Below are 25672 nucleotides of genomic sequence, written 5' to 3' on the forward strand. Positions count from 1 at the left end.
GTCACCCTAAATAGCCACCCTGTGCCCTGCACCCCTATTTCCAGGGCTGGTATCCCCCCCGCTTGGCGTGCTAGAAGGGGAGCACACAGCTCCCCAGACCACAGTGAGACACCGCACAGAGACCCGACAAAAGCCAAGACATGCCAGGCCAGGGGGAAGAGGGGTCCGCTGTGGATCAAATCATCAGCCATGAGAAACTCCACTCGGGGCAGGAGGATGGGGCTGGGGAGGGGGGTCCTATTCCCATGGAAAGCACAGGGCTCTTTTTTCGGTTATACAAGATGAAACCACAGGGATATAAATGTCGCTGCCTCTTTGAGAGCATTAATGAAAATAAACCCATTTAATAGTTTGCAGATGCCATTTCTGTAAACCTAAAAAAAGCAGGGAATAAATATTTCTTCACTAAATATCTATATGTATATATATATTTGAAAACACTCGCTCCTAATCTTAGGGCCCCTCCTTCGCCGTGCTCTTGGCAGCTTATCGCAGCTTGTCAGTCAATGCCGAATCCTCACCGAGACGAGATACAAATTGCACCCACGGAGGGGTAGCAGGACAGAGGGATTATTGTAATCTAAGCTCCCTCTCGCCCTTTCTATTTGTACATTTCAATTACTTGTAACAAGATCCACAGTGGATTTTTTTTTTTTTTCTTCTGCATGTCTGTGTTTTGGAAATTTTTGTAAGGTTTTTGTAAAAACAACTCTTGTGAAATAATGGAGGAATAAATATTTTACTGAGTAGAGACGTGTCTGCGCACGTGACAGGGACATGGCTCTTTCCTCACTGGCCACTGAGGTTTCTTCACCTGCCTTGAACCAGCAGCACGGGCAGGGCACCAACTGCCCCGGGCAAGGGGATGGGAGCCAGGATCCAGCCTCCTTCACCTTGTGTGATGGTGGCATCTCACAGCTTCTCCCCCAAGACCTGGATTTCATCCCAGGCTCCCAAACAGCAAGTGGTCCACGTGCCTTGGGAGAGGGGCAGGAGCAAGTGGGGAGCATGTGGAGCTGGGATGGGGCAGAGGGACCACACTCCTGCAGCAGAGCTGTTGGGTGTCTCTCTGGCTTGGGGACACTCAAGCTGATGTCTGGAGATGGTAGAAACTCAAGGGGCACAGAAAATAGCCTAATGAAAGTCTTTGCATCACAGCTAATTGCAGGGTCTTGCCAGATCCATCTTACTCCATTCTGGGATAACGAGTGTGGGCTATTGAGGAAGGGGTGTCAGGGTAGAGGGTTCTGTTTGCCTTTCCCTTTCAAAATCCTACTGGGAGTGGCAGAGTTTATAGGGTCTGCCCTGGGCAGCTCACAAATTCCCCATGAAGCAGCAGCTCACATTCACACTGGCCCCAGTTCACACCCACGGCCTTGGGAGCAGCACCCCCATTTCTCCCCAGCAGCAAGGGAATGGGCTGAGCTGGGATGCAGGCAGGAGCTGGTAGCAGAGCCCCTTGCTGCTAGGTTATCAGGTCAAATCCAGCACTGTAAATGGGGGTGGAAACCTGTAAACACTAATTGATGCTCCACAGACGTCAGGGATGAGCATCTGTTACCGGCAACCCATCCTCCTGGGACAAGCGCTCATCAGCTGTCCCAATAAAGACCACTAGAAAGTTATGACACAGCCCTGGGAGCTGGAAACAGGCGATGTGGAGGTCTGGACCTACTTGAAGAACTGGAGACAGAGAAATGAGGAGATTGTCTCCGACACCGTCACTGCAGGCACATCCAGGCACTCAGACAGATGCTGCTCTGTGAAGCACAGAGACTTGGAAAGGGCTGGGCAGCACAAGCACCGGGAGCCCAAATTGCCACCAAATCCAGCTCTTTCAGGCTCCATCCTGTGCTTCAAGGCAGGCATCAACCTGGTGGGCTGCAGGCTGAGTGCTGACGGGAGGCACGGGCAGAGAGCCAGGCTGAGGGGGCGAGAAGATGCAGAACCCGAAGGGCAGCCCAGCCTCACTGGGGGCTCGGTAGAGCCTCACAGATGAATGGATTTGCTTGGAGCCAGGATCGGAATGGGATGCTACGAGCAGGATGGCTCTTGGGGAAAGCTCCCAGCCAGCCTGCAGCAGGGGAGCACGCACATAGGGACTGGAGCGGCATGTGGCTCCCTGGGGGTTTTCTCTTCCAGGTCTACAGAAATTGAGCTAAGAGGCAGCAAGGAGAAAAGTCAGTTCTGCACAGACTACTCGGGAAAAGATAAGAAACAAAAGGGCAGGAATAAACCATCAGCTCCCTGGAGGTGTTCAAGGCCAGGCTGGACGGGGCTTTGAGCAACCTGGTCTAGCAGGAGGTGTCCCTGCCTGTGACAGGGGGTTGGAACCCGATGATCTTCAAGGTCCCCTCCAACCTAAACCATTCTGTAATTCTTAGATTGCAGAGGGCTTTCCAGGGAGCAAATGCCCATAGTAGGCACAGAGCACCCAAAACCAGGGAGAAGTGGTGGTCAGGCAAAGGCAATACCAAATACTTCAGGGCAGCCAAAGCCAAAAACAGCTCCAGGAGCTCACGGTGCTGAGCTATAAAGGAAGAGAGGTAATGCAATGCCGAGAGGTATGAAGATGTGCCCAGGGGAAACCACCCAGCACACACTCAGGCTGAAAAGCAGCAAGTTGAGCAGCAGGAATTGCTAGGAAAGGATTGGAAAGCAAAGCAGAAAGGGTCCTCACGGCTGTCGTAGAAACCCACAGCACAACTGAAGCCTGAAATCCATTGCCTCAAGATACTGCGGAGATCAAAGTTATAAAGTGTATTCAGAGAGGGTTGGGAAGTTAACGGTGGGCCTGTGTCGATGCAACACGGTAGAGATTCAGCTGCCTGTGCAGAAACCTCCTGCCCCGTTGACTTCCAGGAGCAGGGAGGGCAGGATGGAGAAGGAACACCCTGAGTTTGCCTTGTTTCTTTTACCTGCCTTAATCTGCTGAATTGCAGCGGACTCCTCTCAAGCCAGCTCCTGTGGTATTGCTTACGGGACACCTGTGTCACCTCCTCCTCCCCAAGCCATCCCCAATCCCCCCTACACAGCCGGGGGACCGCAGTGCTCTCCCACACACCCGGAGGAGCTCAGCTCCATGAGAGCCCACAGGATCAGCTCCCTCCCAGCAGCAACCCCTGTGTCCCCCATCACCAGTGGGTTTCGTGACACATAGACCCTGTGGGACTACAAGGTTGAAGAAGGATCCCTACAGCAACACATCCCAGCTTTCCCCAGAGGGGAACAAGACTCATCACATTTCATCCCAGCACTTCAGTGCAGCACCCATAGAAGGGGAGCAAGTCCCTGCATTGAGCATCACCCCAAGCCCACTAATTGGCCAAGTTTTTGTGTCTTCTCACCCTGTTTTCAGTTCTAGGAGAGGAAAACCAGGGGGTGGCCACACAATGAAAGGCTTGAAAGGAGGACAAGTACTCCACAATGCAGCCACAGAGCTCCTTGTGTCATCCCAGGGGCGGTGGGCAACTCCATGGACAGACACAGAGATCCTATCTCAGCACCTGGAGCTGTGCTGGTGCCTAGAACCATGGCTGGCCACCGGGACTCGGGGCACCCCACACACGATTTACAGATCTGCTCTGTGGGATGTGCAGCCCACAAAGCCATACTGGCCTACTCCAGCAGCCATGGTCCCACACACCAGTAGCTTAACTGTCCCCATCATACTGCTCCACTAATGCTTTGTAACCCCTTACTTATTCATTCAGTAAGGGACTTGTAGATCATTAAAGTCATTTGTCCAACCTCCTGCCTAGACCCAGGCAGATAATATCCCCCAAGCAGCATCCTCCCATCCTCAGCATGTGGCCAACGCAGAGCATCCCTTTGGAGGGCATCCAGCCCCGAGTCAAAAGACCCTTGGAAGTGAAGAGCTTGCAGATCCCAGGGCAGATTCTTCCAGTGACTCATGACTGTTGACTGCTGGAAATATGTCACTTATTTCCTGCCTGAACTGTCCCAGCTTCAGTTCAGCTCCCGCTGGAGCAGAAGGTCTCAACCCATGGTCCACCAGCTCCCAGGAGCTAATGGGGTCCGAGGGGGTCTGCAAACCAGGAGACAGACACGCATGGAGAGCTGCAGCTCACCTGGCAGGGTGTACACTCCACAGGGGAGGGATGTGCCAGGAGAAGGCTGCCAATGACGAGGAGCCCCAAGGCATTGAGTTACCTCTCTTCTTCCAGTATGGGGGAATTTTTCCTCCTAGGAAGCAGTCTGTGATGGACATATCCATCACCAGAACTGATTTCTGCAGGAGATCTGGTCTTCCTCCATACACCACAACTTCGAGGGGGAGAAGTTGCAAGAACATTATTTGCAAATTGTATTTCCTTCCTCGAAGCAGTTGGTTTTCAACCAGCTGACTCCCAAAGGGCAAGTCTCAGATGAGAGGACCTCACTACACCCCACCACCACCACCCTTTCCTTGTTTTCGACCCCACAGCCTGACACTTGTGCGAGGCTTTCCGACTGATGAAAAGTTGAAGTTTGCCCCTGCAATATTTTAATGAGAACAATTTTGTATTGTCATCAGCATCGGCTGCCACGGCAGCGAGACAAAACAGAGCTCACATTTTCCAGCTCGCAGGGATGCCAGCCTGGTTATCCCCATCCAGAATGAATTACACAGACATCTAGTGGTTACAGCATCCTCCTCTCCCGCTACCCTTGCGCTGAGCCCTTCTCCCTCTGGTGGCAACGGGAAGGGCCGGAGACCCTCCGAGTCCTGCTGACACCATAACACCACCTACAATCTACAGAAACACATGTATGTATGACAGCAACATGTCATCTCTCAGCAGCTGAGCCCCTCCTGTCCTGGGGGATGCGATGGTCACCCCAAACTCTGTACTCCATTTGGAAGAAGCATCTTCTCCCTGCAGCTGATATTTTGCTCACCGATCCTTCTTTCCAAACCCTGAAAGGATGCAACCTAAGGCAGCAGCGAAGCTTTTGAGAAGCTGGATGGTAGCTATTCGCTCTGTAAAAATTTGGGAAGGAGGGAGGAAGCAAAGACTCCCTTTGTAGTCAGCGTTACAAAGCCAAGGGAAGAGTTATCGGATGCAAGGAACAATTACTGCATGCAGACGCACAGCGAGGCCAGGAGCGAGACAGCATCACATCTGCCTGCTCCGGAGAGGCTGATGGGCACAGGGGCAGACATGAACTTCCTCCTCAACCCGCTCCCCAAGGAACGGCACCCAGCATCCATCCATCCATCCATCCATCCATCCATCCCTCCCTCCGCCCCAAACACCTCAAGCCCCCCCACCCGGGACCTGCCCACAGCTCCTCGGCCAGCCAGCACCCGGGCTGGGGTCTCCGTGGCCCCACGGCAGAGGGAGCCGGGTGTCGTGTCCCCCCCCGCAGCGGGTGCTCGCAGCCACACGAGGGTGCTGCAGCCCCGCGCAGCGGAGCGCAGCGCAGCGCGGCCCGCGGGAACCCGGCGGGGTCGGGGGTGCGGAGCGGAGACCCCCCACATGGTGCTGCTTTGCTCCACACCCCTCCCCACACGGGGGCTAGGGACCCCCACCCCCCGTCCGGCTCCCTCTGCCCTGCCTGGAGCCGGGCTTGGTACCCGCATGGCACCCGCGTCGCAAACTTGGGGACATCTCGCAGCTCAGCTCCGCAGTTGGGTAGGAAAAAACCCGGTGGATGAAGTTTTCCTCGTGCCAACTTCACCCCCGCAAATGCCGGAGTGGAGCAGCGAAACACCGTTGTCTTTCCCAGGGGACTAGTCCCTGGGATGTCCCTAGCTGTAGGGCTGGCTGGTCTCGCTCTCCCTACGAATCACAGGAATCCCAGGTCCTCCAGAGGAATACGGGGCTTTGTGGGGCAAAAGCCTACAGCACGAGATGGAAGAACCCCAAATCTGCTAGAGGAAATGGGAGATTTGGGGAGGGCAGGGAAGGCTGAGTGACCTCTGTCACAGGAGAGATGCCCAAGGGGGGAATCTTTGTCCCAGATCCCACTGGGGGAAGGCTTGGATGAACAGGAGAGATCTGGGAAGCGGCACAGGCAGGTAAGGAAGGGGTGAGCCCAAAGCTCAGGGGTGGGAGGAATCCCAGGGCTGAACTGGCTGGAAGAGCATGGAAGGGAAAGTGGTTTGTGCTGGGTCTCCACTTGCTTTTCCCCCACCTCCAGACACCTTGGGCTCAGCAGGGTGGAGGGAAAGACATGTACCGGCAGTGTGAGTCATATTCAAATATTTAAGCACCAAACTTCGCAGTTCTGCAGTCCCAGGTGGGTTTCCAGTGTTACCATTTCAGGTTTGAGCCAGGTGTGAAAACCACATTATTGGCACAAACAACACATGCACCAGAACCCACAGACTGGTGGATGCAACCACGATCCCCACTCCCCTGGAGCTGGGAGAGACCCTGGGCTCATCCTCTCCCAGCACTGAGGCTGGACCAGGCATCTGGGAGCTCCAGGCTTTAGGATATTATTTGGGAAAAGGCAGGGGATGCTTTAGCTCATCGCTTGTCCTGCATGCGGTGAACATCACCAGGGAGAGCCAGTGGCTCCAACAACCACCTCGGTCCTGGGAGAGCCCCGGCCAGGCTCGGGCAGAGCAGGCAGCCATGAGCCGGGCTCCGTCCTGCCTCCCACAAACCTCAGCAGCATTTCAAAATAATGGTCAGGCCTCTCTGAAGTTTGCCTTGTGGGCTTTTTCTGTTTGTTTTTTTGGAGCCAGGACAGTTCACGTTCCCAAGCTTTCCCCTGCAGCCAATACAGCAGGGTTTGTTGTTTTTTGGGTTGGATTTTTTTTTTTTTTCTTAAGAAAAAAGAAGAAAGCAGAGCTCTGCATGCAACCTTGGCTTCCCTAAGCAGGGCATCAGCCCCAGGCACTGAACAGGCAGTTTAGCAGAGGCTGAAGGAACTGGCAGCTCTGGGGGCTGGAGGGGTTCTGCACCCCCATTTCTTCCTTTCTATGCTAAAATCTCAACCCCAGCTACATCTCTAACCACAGTCCATTTCATAAAGCCACTACCTTTCTTATTTGAAAGCAAAAAACGTAAGGGAAAGAAAAAACTACAAAGTGAAGTCATCTTGTCCATCTCAACCAGATAACACAGACAGAGGTGGGACAGCACCCCCTAAACATCAACAGTTTAAGAAATTAACGGCAAATCAGGGAAATGAGGCTTTTGCTTCCCAGCAAAGTACCACCTAAAGGAGGGAACTGCTGAGCTTGTAAGATACAGGCAGCTCCTTCGCAAGTCATAAGCACGGAAATGAGAGCAACCACATCTTACCTGATCTTCTCCAGCCCTCCAGGGTTTAAGCACCAGCTTGGCTCTGCAGGGCGTGAAGAAAGCTTGCTGGGACAAAGCATCTCCTACTGCTAGCCTGCTTTGGGGGAAGCTGGGACGGAGGAGGATTGGGGAACACCAAGTTCCTGCTATTCTGGGAAGGAAACCTGAGCATAGATGCTTTGCAAGCTCCAGCTCTGCTGAATTTAAAGGATCAGCACAAATAAAGCCCACCTGGAGAAGAGCTTCCTTTGCGGGGCAGGTGGGGCCCCGAGGAAAGGGATGTCTCTTTTGGAGTCCCAGGGCACTCCGGGCTCCACAGTGCGGTTTAGCGAGGCGCTTTGCAGCTGGGGAGCCATCCTGCTGGGGCTGGACCCAGCTGCTACCCAGCTGCATCTGCTGCTCCCGAAGGAAGGATGTATCAGAGCACAATGATTTGTTTTTATTGGGAATATTTGCTTCCTGCCACCAGGATGCATGTGCAGCAGCAGGGAAATGTACAGGGGTTCGGGACCTTGTGCGCCACGTGAGGCAGAGAAGGCTTGTTGAGAGGGGTATGTATTAGGCAGACATCTGTTGAGGCTGCGTACATGAGAAGCGGCCGAGAGCAAACTGCTGAACCTGCAGTCCTGCCCACCTTCCACAGGCAGTGGGTCCTACATCCTCCGCAGGAGAGCTGCGCGCTCTGCTCCAAACCTCACCGAACAGCTTTGCCTAAGGCCATATCTACGCTGGGGTCAGGAGTTACCGGTGCAGAAGCTGCTACCCAAGCTGGGTGAGGGCTCAGAGCATCCGTCTGAGCCGGTGTTTCACCTCGTGCTTTGTGCGCGCAGGAGCTCAGTGAGGTCTCAGTAAGAGCATCTCCGAGGGCAGCGGGGTTAAGGGAACAGCTTCAGTGCTTAGGACAGGTGGAAGGGGAATTTATTTTCTGCTCATTTCCCCCTGTGATCTCAGTAAAACTCTGCGTTGCTCTCAGAGGAGGGAGGAAACACTGAACAGCAGAGGCTCCCTCCTGCCTTGTCCTCCAAAGGGGTGCTCCTTCATGTGCCGCTGTTGCCTGGACCAGCCCTCGGCACCTTGGGACGGCTGCACGGCAGTGGAGCTCAGGAGGGTTTGTCATCCTGTGATACCCCAGTCCCAGCCCCTCCTCTCCAACACAACAGCTTTCAGGCGACACGGCAGAGCAGTGTTCTCCTCCTGCCAGGCGGTTCAAAGCCGCTCTTCTCCTTTCCAGAGCTTTCTGCACACACCAGCGCACGGCTTGGCAGCAGTGGACAGCAGGAAACGGCTGAAACAAAACACCCCCAAAGCGGTCACGGCACATTCCCCAAATAGCGACGGGCTGTTCTGCGGCCAGAGAAGGGCTACAAACAGAGGGGGAGAAATTCAGTCTGCTGCCCCAGGAGCGTTTTCAGGCATCGGCGGCATGTGAACGCAGACACCACCCTTGGGAGAAAGCTCTGTCTGCAAACCGCAAACCTTCTGTTCTGTGTGAGCATCTCAGTCTTTGCAGAAATCCCACAGCTTTGTGCAAGGGTCTGGCTCTCCACAGGGTAAGCGATTCCTGCCGGCTGCTCCAGGCACGTCCCTCCGTATCTTGCGATGGCAAGACTGAGACGGAAAAGCCACGGCCACTGCTGGTCGGGCGCTGCCGAACACTGGCCGTGGTGGGTCCCTGCTGGGACGGGCCAGCTCCTGCCTGCAGTGAGGGTCCCCGGCAGCGAGCTGCGTCCCGCGGCGTGAGACGAGGCGGCGCTGGGAGTACAGAACGCTTCGTCGGCTTCACAACGTCACCCCTGAGATTTTGACTTCCATGTCACGCTGCCTGGCGGGCACCTGCCTCCTGCCCTCCTTGCTGGAGAGGGAACCTGAGGGACCCCCGCTCCCCACAGACCCACACGGCCGGGCAGGAGGAGGGTGGCTGTTTTATAACCCCCTTCTGCTTACCACCCGCGTCTGCTGACCAAGAGACTTTGTGGGATCCTCATGATTTTCCCTTCCTGATTCACGGGGTTTTCGTGACCAAGGAGAAAGGGCACATCTTCCCCTTCCCAGTTCCGAATGCAGTCGGGCCAGAAAACCTTCTTTCCTTCAATGAATGCCTTCCTCGAGCGGTAATCTGGGTGCTTTCCCCCTCCCAGGGGTGAGAGAAACCTGCCTCCGCATCCCCTTCCCACTCCACGGGGAGATGTGCCCCTTCTCGCTGGTGACTTCCCTGCCCAATTTCAATAGCACGGGGACTTTATCAAGGCTGCACTGAGCATCCTTGGGGCACAAGCAGCGTCCTTGGCAACATACCATGTGCATGCACGCACACACGCACGTGCACACTCACACTCCCACACACACCACCCGGTCCAGCCGGGGAAACCAGCACGGCGCAGGACGAAGGGGTTTGGATGGTCGGTCTCGTTGGGTGTTACCAGTACGGGGTGGTGGCCAGGAGGATCTGCAGAGCCATGGAGAAGCAGGGCAGCTGTGCCACGCTGTAGGCCACGGAGCGCGTGGGTGCCTTCAACTGCAGGAGGTAGGCGACGGTGTGGATGATGCGCCCCGCACAGAAGATGAAGAAGTGGATCCTGGCCACTGCGGGACTGGGATTCAGCAGGGAGTAGATGGCTCCGAGGAAGAGGAAGGGAAAGATGTTCTCCATGTCATTGCGGTGGGCTCTGAAAAGGGAGATAAGGTTGTTCGTTCCCACCAGGCTTCCCTGCTGTCTCCCATCCCTTCTAGCCAGAGTGCCCGCCCCTGGGTGCTGCTGGCCCTCTCCTCTGTTGGACGGTGCAGATGCAGCCCCCAAAAGAGTCAGATCCCCCCTACGCACACACAGGATTTCACACCTGGTGTCTCTCCCTCGGGATGCTGTGGTCCCGAAACTTGCCCTCCGTGACTGGGACGCCTTTGCCGCGATGGATAACAGCTAAAGGGTTACAGCTTTTAAATAAACAAATCAAAACAAAGACCCCGCGAAGCTGTGAAAAGCTCAAAGCTGGTGTGGCGCCAGCACGGCACGGCCCCAGATGTGGCCACGTTACACAATAACGAGGCGGTTTCCAGACCATGTTTTTTCCAGAGGAGAAACTCCCAGGATGGGAGGGTTTGTGGCTTCGCCCCTCTCTGTAAGCGCATCCAAAGGGGACGGGGAAGAGCGCCCCAAGCACTCCCTGCGCCTCCGCGCTGTGCCAGCAGCACCTGCCCAATTGCACCATAGACAGGCTGGAGGGACCGCTGCGGCCACAAAGTGACGCATTGGCACCGGTAGGGCCAAACTCCGTGCTCTGTCTGAACATGCGCCTGCTGGGGTGTCATAACATCCCCTGCCACCACCCGCACCGCACCGCTGCCGAAACAGGAGTGGATCCTGCCATGAGCTGTGTCCTTCCTCCTGCAGGAACCACCCTTTGAAGGAGGGAAGTTGGTCCCCAAAGCAGCAGGCTGTCCTCCCCCTCCCACCGCCTCCTCCTCTCTTTCCTGTGTTCCCTTGCGATGAAAGAGCTGCTTTCTGCAGCTCAGAGCCCCATCCCCATGCTTCGATGGGGGACTCAGGTTGTGCCCTGCTCGGTGGGGACAGATCTGTGCTGGAGAGTGACCCAGGCACGGGGCTCGGTTGCCTTTTCCCCATATGTCTGAAGGTTTGAGAGGCAGAGATGAAGCCTTGGTAAGAGCTGCCCTTGCTTCCCCATTCCTGTGCCCCAGGACGTTTGAATGTTCACAAAGCCAAGAGAAAATTTTAAGCTATTTTTTCCCTGAAATAAAGGCCAAGATGCCTGTGCTGCTCTTTTGCGCAAGCTGAGAAGTGGCCAGGAAGTTTTAGGATGCTCAGTCACAGCTTATTAGTGCAGACACAGGCTGGGATAGATCTGGCTGAAAACTGACTTTGGAAAAGAAAGAGAGCTGTGTTTTAAGCCTCCTCTCCTGCCCCCAGGGTCAGGTCTACGGAACAGGAGATGTCCCTGTGTCCGCCTTGGCAACAGCCCCACCAAAGACACAGATTTCCTCAGGCCAATGTTTGCCAAAAGCTTCTCCATCAGAAATTTTCAACACCCAAGTGCCCAGGTTTTTGGAGGGTGACTGCTCCCAGGCAGGATTTGTCTCTGAGTAGGGAGATGGAGCAGGAGCGGCGGTGAAGGTCAGCTCGCCCCAACCTCCTCCCCTTCACTGCAATGCCCAGGGATGGGGACGTGAGCGGTGGCTCTGGGTCCAGTAGCTGTTTCCCATCACCGCATCACAAGAAATGACCTGTGTGCCGAACGCCAGCCCCCATCGGCGTCCCTCGCTGCCCCCTTCCCACGCCGGAGCCCAGTCCAGGCACCGGCTCGCGGGTAAACACTGCACCTGAGCCGTTCCCAGCCCCGGCTTTGCTGAAGCATGAGAGGGATGCACAGGCTATTGTACCCAGAAAAGAGCTACCCTGAGGGCTTTCAGCACCCCGTTGTCCCCATCAAAAGCAAGGGGCTTTCTCCTACCTGCTCTTCCCACCTCCATGGGGAGCAGTCCCTAGCTTAAAGGCCACATCCCCAAGCAAGGGGCAGTGGGGGATGAACATGGCAAGGAGCTTGCTGGAAACCCTACATCAGCCACTCTCTGAGTTTGATTTGGGGACAGCATGGAGGAATTGGCCTAGAAAAGACACTAAAACAAGTCCTGCTGTTGTAGCAGTGATGCCAGGACGACTCAGTGGGGATGAGCTGATCAGAACCCGGACATGGAGGAGACGTATTCCCTGCCAAACCCTGGAGCGAGGCAGGGAGCTGCAGGAAGCCCTCTGCTCCTCCTGGCCAGATGGTCCCTGGGCAGAGTCAGCCCCTTCCCAGACATGAGGATGGGCTGCTGTCTGTCCGCCCACAGCCCCTTCCCTTCCCAGCCCAGGGCTCTGCTTGCCTTCCTGAGCCAGCATCGCCTCCGTGGGTACCGCCACAAAGCCGTCCCGCAGCCCAGCCAGGGCTGTGGTGATGAACACAGTTTACTTTGGTGTCAGCCGTGCCGGGAGAGGGCAGCTGCCGGACACCCACCACCTTACCCCACGGCAGCCCCAACCGAACAAGCCCCCGAGGACTTGGAGGTCCAGCAAGGCTGGAAGGACAAACGGAAAAACGGGGAGGAGAAAGGAAAGAAAAGGCAAATTGTTGTTCCAGAGCTGAGATGCAGCCGGAGGCCTCTCTAAGAGGTGAGGGGGAAACCTCCCTCCTGGCTGCCGCTTGCTCTCCCCTGCTCTGCCCCTGCCCCGCAGAGACCCCAGCAGCCCGGCCGGGGCCCCGCTCCCCTCCCGATAACGCCCGAGAAGAAAACCTGACATCACCCTTGCTCAGGGGAAATACCTTGGCTTTAAATTGTCTTCCCCAGGGCTGTGAACAGATCAGCAAGGACCGACCCTCAGCGCTTTAGCTGCACCAGTCAGATCCCAGACTGCCCCAGGTCTTTGTGGCAGCTCCGGTTATTTATTTTTATGGAAGTTTGTCTTTCTGACTAATCAAAAGAGGATTATGATTATTATTACTACTATTATTTTCTTTTTCCTAGCAAGGGAAAAAACAAGGGAGCTTATTTCCCCTCCTCCTCCCTCTGGAAGCCCAGGGATTAGGGTGGCACTGGATGTTTTTTGAAGTAAATCTTGCAGGCAGTGAGAGGTGAGCGGCGCAGTCGTCCCCCCCCAGCAGAGCTGGCGGCCGAGGGCTCAGTGACAGCAGGGCACGGCTCCAGCCCCTTTCCTGCACGTCACCGGTGACCCAGCCCAACACTTGGGGCACCTCCTTCTGGGTAAGGGGGACAGCAAACCAAACCCGGGGCTGAATCACCCCATGTTTTACCTCTGAGGAACTGTGAGCCCCACAGAAGAAGGGGAAGATTAAGAGTTTGCCCAATTAGGGAGGCAGAAGTTATTGCAATCATGTCCAGACTCTTCCCAAATCCCCCAAAAGGGCAGTCACATACAGCACTGGGACCAGTCACACAGCTCCCTGTCCAGGCCGCGCAGGGATCTGGAGGGATTTGGGGTCCTGTCGGAGCAGAGCATGAGGATCCTTCGGGTGCAGGCACGTGACAAGCCCTCAGGGGGTTTGTGGGACTCTGAGCATCTAGGAATGAGTTTAATTGTGTCAGAGTCAGCAGCCGGATCCTTCCACGTGCCCTTGCTCCAGCGCACACCACGCTCCCTTTAAAGATTAAACTGCTGTAGTGTGCAGGGTCCCACAGCTGAGCTCCAGGCTCAGCTCCATCCACGTAATTACTTAATTAATGAGCCCTTTAGCTTCCCACTACTTCTTTGCCAGCAGCTGCCGGGGATCACCCTGTGTCAAAAGGGGAATGCCAGCACGGCCGCGTACTCGCCTGCGGCACCGCTCCACGTCGGGGTCCTCACGGTAGTACTGCAGCCCCCCGTTGCGCAGCGCATCCTCTGGGTTTGCAAACGCCTGCAAGAGAGAGTCTCTGTAATATACGTGCTCATAATGTTTTCAGGATCTTCACAGGCAGAAGCTTTGCCCCTAATCTTTAAGACCAGTGGGGATTTCTTCCCGCCCAAGGAGACCTTTCAGCCCCAGTTTCTCACCACCCTTCATAAACACAAGAGCTGCTGCGCTTCCACGTGCATGGTCCTGGGGGTTAAACGCTGTACCTCCCGATGGGTTTTGCATGTCCTCTGAAAAACCCAACTCTGCCCGCCGAGCAGGTCCCAACTGGGGTCTTCAGGAGAGCTCCAGCCTGATCCCAGTCCACTGCTCCCCATGAAACCCACTGAAAGGAGACGTTGCCAACTGCCAAATGAAATCACTGCTGGCACAGAGCTTGCAGACACCGAGTGTGGCATCCAAAAGATAACCGAGACTGACAGATTAGTTCACCCTACAGAGAAAGAATATTCCCTGGCTGGCTTTTTGGCAGTGATACTGCGTGACTGAAACCTGCCCTGGAGGAAGCAGGTCCTGCGTTACATCTTGCCTAGGTGTGTGACTTTACAGGTTGCCCAGAGAGGTGGCAGATGCCCCGTTCCTGGAAACATTCAAGGTCAGGTTGGAGGGGGCTCTGAGCAACCTGATCTAGTGGAAGATGTCCCTGCTCGTTGCAGAGGAGTTGGACCAGATGACCTTTAAAGGACCCTTCCAACCCAAACTATTCTATGATTCTATAACAATAAACTTAGAAATAAACAATGATTTATACAAGCTCTCCACCTATGCTCAGAAGCTGTTCCTCAGGGACCTGGTTACATGCGACAGCTTCACTTTGCAGCCTGGAAAGGACTCTCGCAATTTCTTTAATCATGTTACAAGCCCAGACTGTCCCAGGGCTGGAGCATCATTCAGAAACACAAGAGGAAAAGCCAAATCTTCAGTTACAATGATGCTACAGCACAGGCATATCTATCTTTGTGTTTTATCTGAGAGCAGAAATCTCTCCCTCACACTCCACTGGTGTAGTTGGAAACTCCTCAAATACTTTAAAACAGATTTTACAGACAGCTGAGTTTTGCCATGAGTTCAATTTGGGTCGTGGGTGATAAAAGGTCTGGTTAACCCCTGGTCCTCCCTGTATCTCCCCCCGTATCCAAGAACCATTTATTCCAGCTATTGTTTTTGTCCTCCATGACTTTCTGCTCTCCTGGAGCATTCACACAGCGATTCAGCCTCCAAAAGCACAAAAGCTTTCTGCTACATTGCAAGAAAACGACCATTGCAATAATTTGTTCTTAAACCCTTAAAAACTTTTTTTTTTCCTTCCTTTTCTTCCAGACATGGTAAATTAACTGTAAACAGTCTCTTTCCAGAAGCAGCTCACCTGCGTGGCATTTTAGATCTGAAATTACTATTTAGATTAGGATTCAGAAATTATAAACATCAAGCTACAGATGGTAGAAACAAACAAAAAGGGCCAAAGAGAAGTGAGATATTTATCTGCCACAGCTATGGAACATGTTTTGCTTCCAACTTAAGTCAAAGAAATCTCAGCTTGCTTCAGGAAAATTTGGTCAGCCTTTACGGGAATAAGAGAAGAAAGAAAAACCACAGAAATCCAAGGAAAAAGCCAGAAAGGGAGAAAGAGGTAAAGAATACTGAAACTTACCTTCTTTCTGAGTCTCACTTGTCCCGTAATGATGGCAAGGATGTACATTTTTAAAATCAAGATTGTGCTGTAGAATGTAAATGACATAAACACTGCATTTTCCATCATTTTGGGGGAAGGTGCTGCTCGGTCGCCTGCAGCACCCACAGCCAGCGGAGATCTTGCTTGGGCTGCGAGAGGGCTCTGCGGGAGAGGGGGCAGGAACAGCCACTTTTAAACACAACAGAAGTCATCACTGTTTCTTCGGTGAAAGCCCACAGCCCCCATAGACCCCTTCGGGCTGGACGCGAGTAAATGATGTGGCAGAGCTGCTGGTGAGTGAACCCCGGATGGGAACGTGGAGCAGGCGGCTGCTGCTCTTCACTCCCCGCTGCCACCAGCTCCGCGGGGATGCGATGCCCCAAGCCGGGATACAGCCCCCTCGACCGTGTGGGCCACAGCAAGGCTCAGCCTGGCCACAGCGCAACCTCCTGCCTCCCTAAAGGAGTCCACCACGATCCTCCCCTCCCACCTCCCCTCCTGTTTGTGCCCAGAGGGATGAGCTGCACAGAGCATCCCTCACCCACCGACAGGAGCTGGGAAGAAGGAGGAGTTAGGAAGAAGGTAGGCACCTACCTCAGCCGCATCCAGCTCTGTGCTCCTGCGCTCCCTCCGTCCGCGATCCCACAGCCCACCCCTCGTGGCAGCGCTCCCAGTACTCCCCAGTCCCGCCCAGTGCAGGCTGAGTGCTCCCGTGGCAGAGGCAGCCAGACCTCCCCTACACAGTCACCTGCCGAGGGATGGGGCACAGGGGACAGAGCTGTCCCTTGCCCCACCGGCGCCCATCACCCGGGGGCCTGGGCTGCCCCTGCACCCCCCGGCTGGGAGGGGACCTCCCGGAGTGACCAGCCTGGAAGCACAACCAGGCAAGTCACGGACCGCAAAGCCTCAAACCTGCAAATAGAAATAAACACCAGTCTGCCCAGCCTCAAAGACGCTCGTCCTGGTTTTCTCCAAAAGGGTGAATCAGGGCAGCCGGGTGTAATTTTGTCCTCAGTCTAGAAAGTGGCATTTGAATTTGGAGCTGGCTTCTCCCAGCCATCGAACACTGGTGAAGAAAGAGTGGGATCTAAGCCTCCGCAGGCAGCTGGGCTGCTCTTCCAGTGCAAACCTTTAACTCCTTCTTCCCCAGCCCTGGCCCCAGTGCTGGCAACAGCAAACTTCCAGTGAGCCGGCAGCGCGGAGCAGATTGGAGCTCTCCAAGTTTATTAGTGTTGAAGGGCTGGATTTGGGGTTTGGTTCCTTTATGCAGTGAAAAAAAAAAAAGGGCTTATTTCAGGCAAATAGAAACTGTCAGAGATTGAATGGAAAATGAATGCTTTGAGGATGTGAGCAGTTTTTTAATTAACTGACACGTTGGAATAAAAAAAATTGTTTCAAGCCACAAAAAAGCCTCAAAAAAACATGAACAGAGTACGACGGTTTGTCATTTACAAAACCATCTACTGAAGTGTTAGTGGCTCTAGGACTGCTTTCGTTCTTCAGGGCTTTTTAACTGCCATCGAGCAAAACTAATCCTGTCCTTTCCAAGAGGGTCCAGAGTAAGTCAAGAGGAGCATCACACTCAGCCCAGGACCAGGCGCCGGTCCCGTTGCTACAGACCCTGTTGGACAAGGACAGGTTTGTCCCCAGCAATGGGATGCTGGTGGCACCCCACTTCCCAAGGAGAACGGGCTATAGGAGCCTTTTTCCTGGTGTTCTGGTGTGAATTTAAGCAGCTCCGCGCTCTGGGTACAGCAGCCCTGGTTCGGGCGGTACGGAAGGACGGCCAATGCGAGCATGGGTCAGGGTACGTGGGCAGATCCAGACGGTTGGCTCCCGCTCAGGGAGCAAGCCAAGAAGGAAAACAGTCACCTCTCTGTCTGGGCAGCCCTGACCGGCAGCCAAGGGACGCCACAGGCCAGTCCCAGCCTCTGCCCCTGCAGAAGGGAGGGTTACACCGTTTCTTGTATTCCCAGCAAACGGTCAGCGCAGGGTCACAGCAGGGCAGCTTTCCTGCCAGGAGCAGCACTGCAGAAGAGGTTTTGCTCCTGCCACGCTCAGCTCGGACATGAGCTGCATGCTCCGGCCATCCCAGCCAAGGGCTGAGCTCTCCCCGTGCCCATCCAGAGTAGGTGTGCTGTCCAGCTCCGGATCCCTGTGCTGCTCCCATCCTGGCAGCGCGGGGCTCAGAGCCGGAACGACCCTTCAAGCACACCATTTCCCTCCCGACACGGAAATCTGCAAATTCTTTGTGTTTTGTCTCTGAATCTCCCTCACCGCAGTTGTTCTGCCCTGATGCTGCAAACCCAAAGATGCTGCACCGCTCGTTGCGATGCACTGGCTCAGCCCCGCGCATCCGAGTGTGCGGAGAGCCTATGAAAACCCCAAACACTTGGTTTCAAGGGAGAGGTACTTGCAGCTGGTCACCACCACCCTGGCGTCAGGGCGGCTGCAGAACAAGTCCCAGCACAGCCCAGCGTGGAGCTCCGCAGCCAGGCAGTGAACGCCTCCGACGGGCTGCGTCCCTGGGGCTGGGAATGGGGACACCAGGACAGGCAGCAGCCACATGGATTCAAACACTGCAGTAAGGGCTGGAGTGTCCACCCTCGACCCCAGCCCTGCGCTGCCACCAGACTGCACCCAACCCCACTCACATCTCCCTGGAGTTTGGCAGACTATTATAAACACCATAATGCTAAGTATACGCAGTTGATGGTGAAGCCACATCCCAAACGTTGCTCCCTCCCATTGCCCCTCTCCATAGCTGATAGGAATCAAACCCGTAACGGGGAAAACCGTGGTGCCCAAGGACTGGGGTGATGCAAGGGCCAGACCAGCCCTGCAGCAGAGGTGAGACTTTCTCCAGCAGCCCCTTCCCCGGCTCTCCTGGGGGAGCCTGGGGCCAGGGCGGGCAGCCAGACCCTTCACCAACACACCACACCCTCCATGGAGCCGCTGCAGTTTTTACCAGCTGAGGATCCAGCCCGCAGGCTCTTCGGCAGCGAGACCTTTTTCCTTCGTGCACCTTCTCCCCCTCCCGAGGCACAGCCAGCACGCCTCACCGAGCAGCAGGAATACACACAAGCTTGGTACCACCTGCAGACAAGCCAGGACTTCTGCTAGCCAGACAGACTTTCTCCTCCTCAGCATTATTCAAGCGCTGGCAGGAAGCCCTGGACAATTTGCACCAGTCACTGGCACAAATTTAAATTGAATGGAGCGACCAAGAAGCGCAGTTTGTTTAGGCGTAAGTCCCTGGGGCGGTCCCAGGCGTGGGTGTTGTCTGTGCTGGGTGGGCTCCGTGGTGTATAAAAACCACGTGGGCAAAGAGAGTTGTTTTTTCCATATGTTTATGCATTTTAGACCCTTTCATAGTTACACCGAGCTGAACCCCAGTGGGGAGGGCTGGTGTGTGTCGGCACAGCACTTACGTGGACAGGGATGAGGGGCAGAAGCTGCCTGTGAAGGCAGGTGTAATGTTCCTGGGGTCCCGGCTCCCGCTTGGTTTCTCAAGTTTCGGGGTCTCGCGCCGTGTAGGACACATCCACAGTCGCACCTTCCTGGCTTTCCTGACCCAAGGTAACACAGCTCCCAGGAGTATGTTCAACCACCCCATTAATCTGGGCGGAAGCAGGCTGTTAATATTAACAGTTTGATCCTCCTCCACGGATCACATCCTGCTGGGAAAGAGCCGTTGCTCGAACGAGAGCACGTCCTAAGGGAAGTATGACTTTAAACTACAAGCCATGCCTTAAAGCCTTTAGCACAAGAGGTCTCAACCCGGGATAAGACCTACCCAAAAGCAACACTGCTAGCAAAAAACCAACACATTTTTTTGAGAAATGATTAATAAGACTCAGGGTCAGGCTTCGAAAGATTTAGTCATCAGGTGAGGCTGACCCCAGGAGCTGCGGGGAGGGTTTTGCTGGAGGAGGGACCGAACAGCAGCAAGCAGGAGTGAAAAATTCATGTGAGACGCTTGAGAAAAATACTTAAAAATAGAAGCCTCTAATAACAATCCTGCTTTGGAAAGATTATGGAATAAAAATCACCCTCAGTTCCCACACGGGTTGTTATTTATTTGACCAGCTGAATTACACTACATGTTTTTCCACTATTGCTATGCTGGGGAATTTCCTGGTGGCAGCTACATGAGAGGGTTGGTTGTGTAATAAACCCCAGTCAATGGAGCGCAGGCACCTGTGCCAGGGTGGCACGGCTGGGGCTCCAACCTGATCTCAAAGGGCAGTAGATGCTTTGGGCAATTACGGCTCAGATTCCCCAAAGTTTTCCCAAACAGCAATTACATCCCCCGGCTTGGCCAGGCAAAGAGCCCGAGGGGACCGCTCCAGCCTGGAGGTGGGTGGCACTTCTCCAGCGTGCTCCCACATGCCGGTGGAGAAGGTGCAGAACCCAGCTGGGATCTTGCCTGCCCGGGGCCCAGCAGTTCAGCCCACGACTCCAGGCAGCGCTGAGCCACATTCCCAGCTTGTTCCGACGCTGCTGCGGGTGCCGGTGCCCTCCTTCCCTGCCTTTTCTTCCCGCTTCTCCCAGCACAAAGCCTCGGAGCCTGCAGACATGCCCTGCCCCAGTGATCACTTGCCCTTGGCTGCACCCAGCCCTGGGAAATCCGGCTGCCCACGGGAGGTTGTGCCGCGCTGGCTCATCAAACACAGCCACATTTTCAAGTAAAGGCATGAGTGGTTTAGCTATTTATTAAAGAGAAAGGTGCTCCACCTGCATTCCCTCCTTAGCCTGCACGAAAAGTCCTATCACCATGACGCACCTTCTCCCCGAGATGAATGAAATCCCGTTGCTTCACCTGCAGGTCCCTGTCCTCCAGCTCCCGGGCTCCTCACCGCTCTTTGCAGCGTGCAGGACAGCAGAAGATACAGCAAAGACGCTCAGCAGTGAAACCGCCAGCATTAGCATCGCCTGAAACAAATGGGATACTTCAGTCTTTGGCAAACTCAGGCAGATTTTGTCTGGTTTGCATTTTAAAGTGACTGTACTGGCTGGAGCTATCCGAGAGGTCTCAAGCATGGGGAATGTGGGATCAGACTCTCCCAAACAGTCCTTCGCACTCAGAAGACCAGACGCCTGCAGCAGGAGAAAGCCAGCAGGAGGGGCCCGGGGAAGGGGCAGGGGTGTGGGGGCTCCGGGTCTATGGCAACGAGGAGCAGAGGAACCTGTGGTTCTTCAGCCAGCCCCGGGACAGGGACGGGGCCCAGGGCCAAGTGAGAGGCAGTGGCGTGTCCTCCTGCCTCCTCCCTCCAGCTCCATCCACCGCCCCTGCTCCGGGGCTGCTGCCCTGCTCTCAGCCACTCTCCTGCCCAAAACTGTTATACCCGCCCTGGCTGCAGAGCAGTCACTAAGTCCCCTGCTGCTGGGACAGCAAGGAGACACGAGAAGAGAGGCCATCAGGCTGTGAGCACGTGGGAGGCAGATTATTTTCTCTTATTCTGAGCCTCACACGGATTCACGCCTGGGCTTTCTCTTAGAGGGACGAATTCCTTGGCTACGCTGCTCTGTGCCTTCAGGGATGCAGCCCTGCTGGGAGAGGGGCTGAGGGAAGTTATTTCTCCTCTCTTTTGCTTCCTCCCGCCGACCCAGCTGGTTTAAAAGGTGGTTTTAGGCAGAGCTACACCTGACACTGCTGCCATGGGGCGAAGGTGGGAGACGGGTCAGGGCTTGGGGTGTGCGGAAAGCTGGCATCTCTCTTACTTAGCCACACCACAGCAACTTGTGATGTGTTTCTCTTCCCAAGAAGCAGATCCCATCAGCCATAAACAACAGGCAAAAACCACTTAATGTTATTGCCCAAAAAGAGGGAGTTTCCCCGCCAGGCTGGGAAAGATGAGAAACAAATCCTGCTGCCAAAAATTTCAGAATTGGGAAACATTTCCTAGGCTTCAAGCATCTGCAAAACTACAAAGTAAATACCGATTCCCTGGTGGGATGCTCTTGAGCAAGAGCAAAGGTAAAGGATGCTGCATGGTCCTGTCTCCACATGCTGTGTTATGGAGAAACGGGAATCATAGCACGTTTTACAGCATTCAGAGCACTGGCTCACTAACAGGGCCAGGAGAGAAAGCAGATGTGGTTCCAGATTTCAGCCTTATGGAGACCTGACGTTCAACAGCAGATGAGCAGCTTCAAGGAGAAAAGCAGAAAACAAACCAAGATGGCCTTTCCCTTCTTCAGTGCCTGACCAAAGGCTGTGATCTCCTGCTGTGCTGATCCACAGGGCTCTGCTCACCCTCAGAAGCGCATGCAGTGCCCAGCTTAAGAACAGGGACCTTTTTTGGCAGGCGGGTACCTCTGAGCTCCTGGGCTGTTAACCCTTCTCTGAAACCCAGGACGAACAGCAGGCTTCAGAGCTCACCCATTTTAAAGCCCTTTAAGTCCTGTTTTCAACAGAAAGGCATTTACAAGTTGTCACAGAGACATGGAAACATAGGACAAGAGGGAATGGAAAAGTCAGTGCTTCATTGCCTGCCCGTGACGCCAGCTGAGCGTGGCTAGACCATTATGGCGAGACCAACTCTAAGGAGACCTTTCCTTCAAGGCCTTGCAATAGAGCTTCACCCACCACAAAGCCTTCCAAAACACAGAGCTGATTTTTAAAACCCCGAGTTCTCTGCGTCCCCTCCATCACCCCTAGACTAAACAGCAGCATTTCCACCCACCCTTCCTTATAGGTCATGTTTTCTAAATCTCTTTATCACACATGCTGATCTCCTAAATGTTCTCACTTCTCAGAGCAAGGTCCTCAGCAGCAGGAGGGTGGTTGGGCTTCCCACAGCAGCAGACCAGGACCTCCTTCGCACGAGACCTGACTCAGGCAGAAGTCAGAGCTTCTCGGCAGTTTGAGGTTTTTTGAGTTGAGTCACTTGTCAGCCCGTAGCTATGCTCCAGAGGCATGTTAAAACTTTCTCTTTCTTTTCCCTGCGCTGGGTGATGCACAACACATCATTTGGGTTTGCTTCAGCATCTCAGCGGCCAGGGAAGCGGCCCAGGTCTCAACTCTGACGTTATTAATAAACACCCCCCCCCATGCAATGCTAAAAACACCCTCCCCACAATCAGCCTGGAAAGCAGGGAGTAATTTAGCTGCATTATTTACAGCCCCAATTGCCTGGAAGCTTTTTATTGCGTTGTTGTCTCAGCTGCCCTCTTGCTCACAGCGGTGGGAGCACTCACAGAGCATGACCCCGGCTGCAGTCATGTCCTGAGGCAGCAGAGCGGGAGATAAGGAGAAGGGAATGAAGCTCACAGGCCCCTCCCTGGACCTCAGAGTGGGGATTACATACCCTGTGCGGTGCAACATCTCCTGCACTTGAAAGTTAAAAATGGTCAGTGCATATTTCCCAAACCCACCGTGAGGAAGGGGAAGGGGATGTAGGACCATACAACTTCCCAGTGTGATCCCCCGACTTTATCAAGACCAGAATTTGGCCTGAATGATGCAAGGAAGTAGAGAAAGCTCTCCACGCTACTCCCCAGGCAGTGATGCTTGATCTAACTATCCTAAGATTTCTTCTCCGCCTGAATGATCCATCATCTCCTCGCGTCCATGATGCGTGCCCAGAAATCTGCTCCACCCTGTGTTTATCCAACCCTGATTCCTCTACACAGCCCTCCATGAGGAGATAAGTGCTCATTACAAATATTTATAAAGCAGCAGAATGCATGTGTCCAGCACAGCATGTTTCTGTTAATAGTGCCACCAACTCAGCCAAAACTGAACAAGAAGTGTTCCCCCGTTAGCAGGGGAGAAGCTGCATCCGGGTGGGAAGGCAGCTGTGGAAAGGGCATAGGGACAGGAGGCTACAGGATGCTATGGCCACGTAAGCAGGGCTAGAGCTGTCCCACAAGGACAGTTTGGCACCAGAAAGGGTTAGGGACCTGTGCTGCACCATACCATGCTGGGGGAAGTTTGTGAGCATGTTCGCTGGTGGAACAGAGCTGCTGCTCTTCAAGAGAAGCAGGGAGCTTGCTGGGTTGTACCAGCCATGGGGCACACCACGGTTTCAAGGTAGCACAAGCCCCTGTGGTAGCTAGCAATGGACTGAGGTTCTCTGAGCTTGTACACCCCGGTTCATCCAGTCTTCAGAAGTCAGAGATTAACTTAAGCTCTGAATCACAAGGTTTAATTCTTTTTCTTGCAAATTTGTTGTCATGTATGATGGTAATGCTTGATAATTACATGCGTCCAGCCACTGTCCAAACTGTTAAAATTAAATTACTTCCTGGGACAGTGAGTTCCATAATGAAACACAATTTAAATTAAGATGATGATAATAATAATCTTTTTATGGGATCTTCTTCCCCTCGTTCATGTCACAAAGAGAAAGCGAGGGGTTAGGAAGAGCAGCAGCTCTTGCTCAGCTTTGTCTAGCATACTCCTCCTTCGATACATGTCTGTGAAATCACCTCTTACTCAGCTTTACCACAGTCCCATTCGCTTTCATCTCTCTTCAAAGGAGATTCCTCCATGCTTTTGATTATCCCAGTCATACTTTCTTATTTCCCTCCACCGCTGAAGCAAGCAGATGACCAGCACATGACTGCCAACTCATTTCACCCCTTGCACTCCAACCGTCCTTCAGCCTCCTAATAGCTCATTTTTCTTTTAAACGCCCTCGAGTCCTCACTGAGGGGTCCAGAATTACTCCACTCCAAATTATTTAGTACTCTGGAGGGGCTACTCCCAAACTCAAGGAATTCCAACTATGTTCTTGCAGAAGACAGATCTGGGACGCTCACTCTGAGCCATCCAGCAATAGATCTGGCTTGCTCATCTCTGTTCCTTTGGGGCCTTTCTGTATCCTCCAGCACCGTCTCCTCTCTCGCTATGCTATTTGCATGGACTTAACATTGTTCTTTGTAGAGCACGTTCATTCTCCTGTTTTCAAGTTATTCCAGCTCACTGTGGGCCACAGGGTTTCCAGCTCTCAAACACACATTTTAACAATAGCTGGAAACTGAAGTCCTGCACGCAATCTCTTATTTTAGCAGAGAACATTTTTCTTCCTGTTAGATAACATATCTCCTGGAAACAGAACCTGACATTTCCAGACCCCTTCCTGACTCTCCATCCTTATTTAACATTGATGAATCTGTCTCCATATCTAATGTATGGGAATGATACTTCCCAGGTTGTTCAGAGGAAGATGCGAGGCATAAACTAACAGGTCCGCACAGACTTCAGCTGGACATTGCAGAACTGAAAGAATTCTTGCATAGAGGGACACATTTCTGAACACTGAGATCTAGTGACAACTGCTCATTAATCCATTTTCCCTAAGTGTTTCACTTGTCCCTCCGCAGGAACGTATACAGATGTGCCTCTTCCAGTGCACAGGAGGAACAACCCGCGTGTGGCCGGACAAGCCTGGGAGCTGGAGTGAGGGGACTGGGAAAGCCACCCAGTGTGCTTGATGGGCTGGTGTTAACCATGAAGGGATGAGAGCAGAGTCGGTGGCTCTCATCAAATTTATGTGGTATTTACCTGCCCAAGAGCTCTTTCATGCCTGACCTACAGAACCACCGAAAGGAGCGGTGTGACGCTTTTCCCCTCACACTGCAGCACTCGGGTCAGTTGAGTAAGTGGACCTCAGCAGGTGTCTGTTTGCAGTCACTCAAGCTCATGCTCCTAAGCTACAAGATCCTCCTCAAACTGTCAGTACATGTAGAAAATTTTAAAATTTGCTCCTGGATTATTATTTTTTTTCTTTCAGTAACACCAACCAACCAATCCAGAAAAAAAATAGAAAAAATGTAATCTTGGGTTTTTCTATCAGGTGAAGGGAGTGGTTGAGTGAATTCATTTTGCATTAAGCTAACGTGGAATCGAAGTTACACCTGCAGTACAGGACGGGTGGGGCAGAGGTCTACCCTGGGCGTAAAGGACAAACACAGGCCGGCTGTAGAGAACACAGTCCTCCCTGGAAAATGGGCCCGAGACTGTCAACTCCAAACATGAAACAGGACCAACTCAGGCCCTACAAAGCCATCTTTCTCCAGCTGGCTGCTTAAATCCACTACTGTTCAGTGGAAAGAGCTGCATGATAGCTTGCCTTCTCAGGGTTTCACTCTGCATTGGAGACCTGGTCTGAAGAGATCCTGCCCTGGGTGATTTCTTCACAGTTGTTCTCAGCACCAGAGGCAGAAGAGGTGGTACACAGGTCAGAGGTGGACTGGAAAGCTCCCGAAGGCGAGTCACCAAACAGGAGAGATGCCTTGGCTGTCCTGGACCAGCAGCCCGATGTCCAAACCACAAAGATGGACAGACCCGGTGCTATTTCCAGGAAGCCTCCTCACTGCAGTCT

The 25672-nt window shown here is 53.8% G+C and overlaps 1 protein-coding gene across 4 annotated transcripts; it reads right to left on the reverse strand.

Annotated features, from left to right (window-relative positions):
- Positions 1–7576: 7576 nt before the first annotated feature.
- PTGES (prostaglandin E synthase) lies at positions 7577–15968 on the reverse strand. Of its 4 annotated transcripts, none has more exons than XM_082492699.1 (5): positions 15933–15968; positions 15318–15500; positions 13587–13669; positions 9683–9928; positions 7577–9014 (listed from the first exon to the last, which is right to left on the reverse strand). In XM_082492699.1, the coding sequence occupies exons 2-5, from the start codon at positions 15423–15425 to the stop codon at positions 8624–8626; spliced, it is 828 nt and encodes a 275-aa protein (XP_082348825.1). In that variant the 5' UTR covers positions 15426–15500; positions 15933–15968; the 3' UTR covers positions 7577–8623. The 4 variants fall into 4 exon arrangements, with proteins under 4 accessions (XP_082348825.1, XP_082348826.1, XP_082348827.1 ...); XM_082492700.1 differs by having other exon boundaries at positions 7577–9055; XM_082492701.1 differs by lacking the exon at positions 15933–15968 and having other exon boundaries at positions 7577–9055; positions 13583–13669; positions 15318–15450.
- Between the last annotated feature and the right edge of the window lie 9704 nt (positions 15969–25672).

The sequence above is a fragment of the Vanellus vanellus genome (genome assembly GCF_965231255.1).
Source record: "Vanellus vanellus genome assembly, chromosome: 18".
Lineage (NCBI taxonomy): Eukaryota > Metazoa > Chordata > Aves > Charadriiformes > Charadriidae > Vanellus > Vanellus vanellus.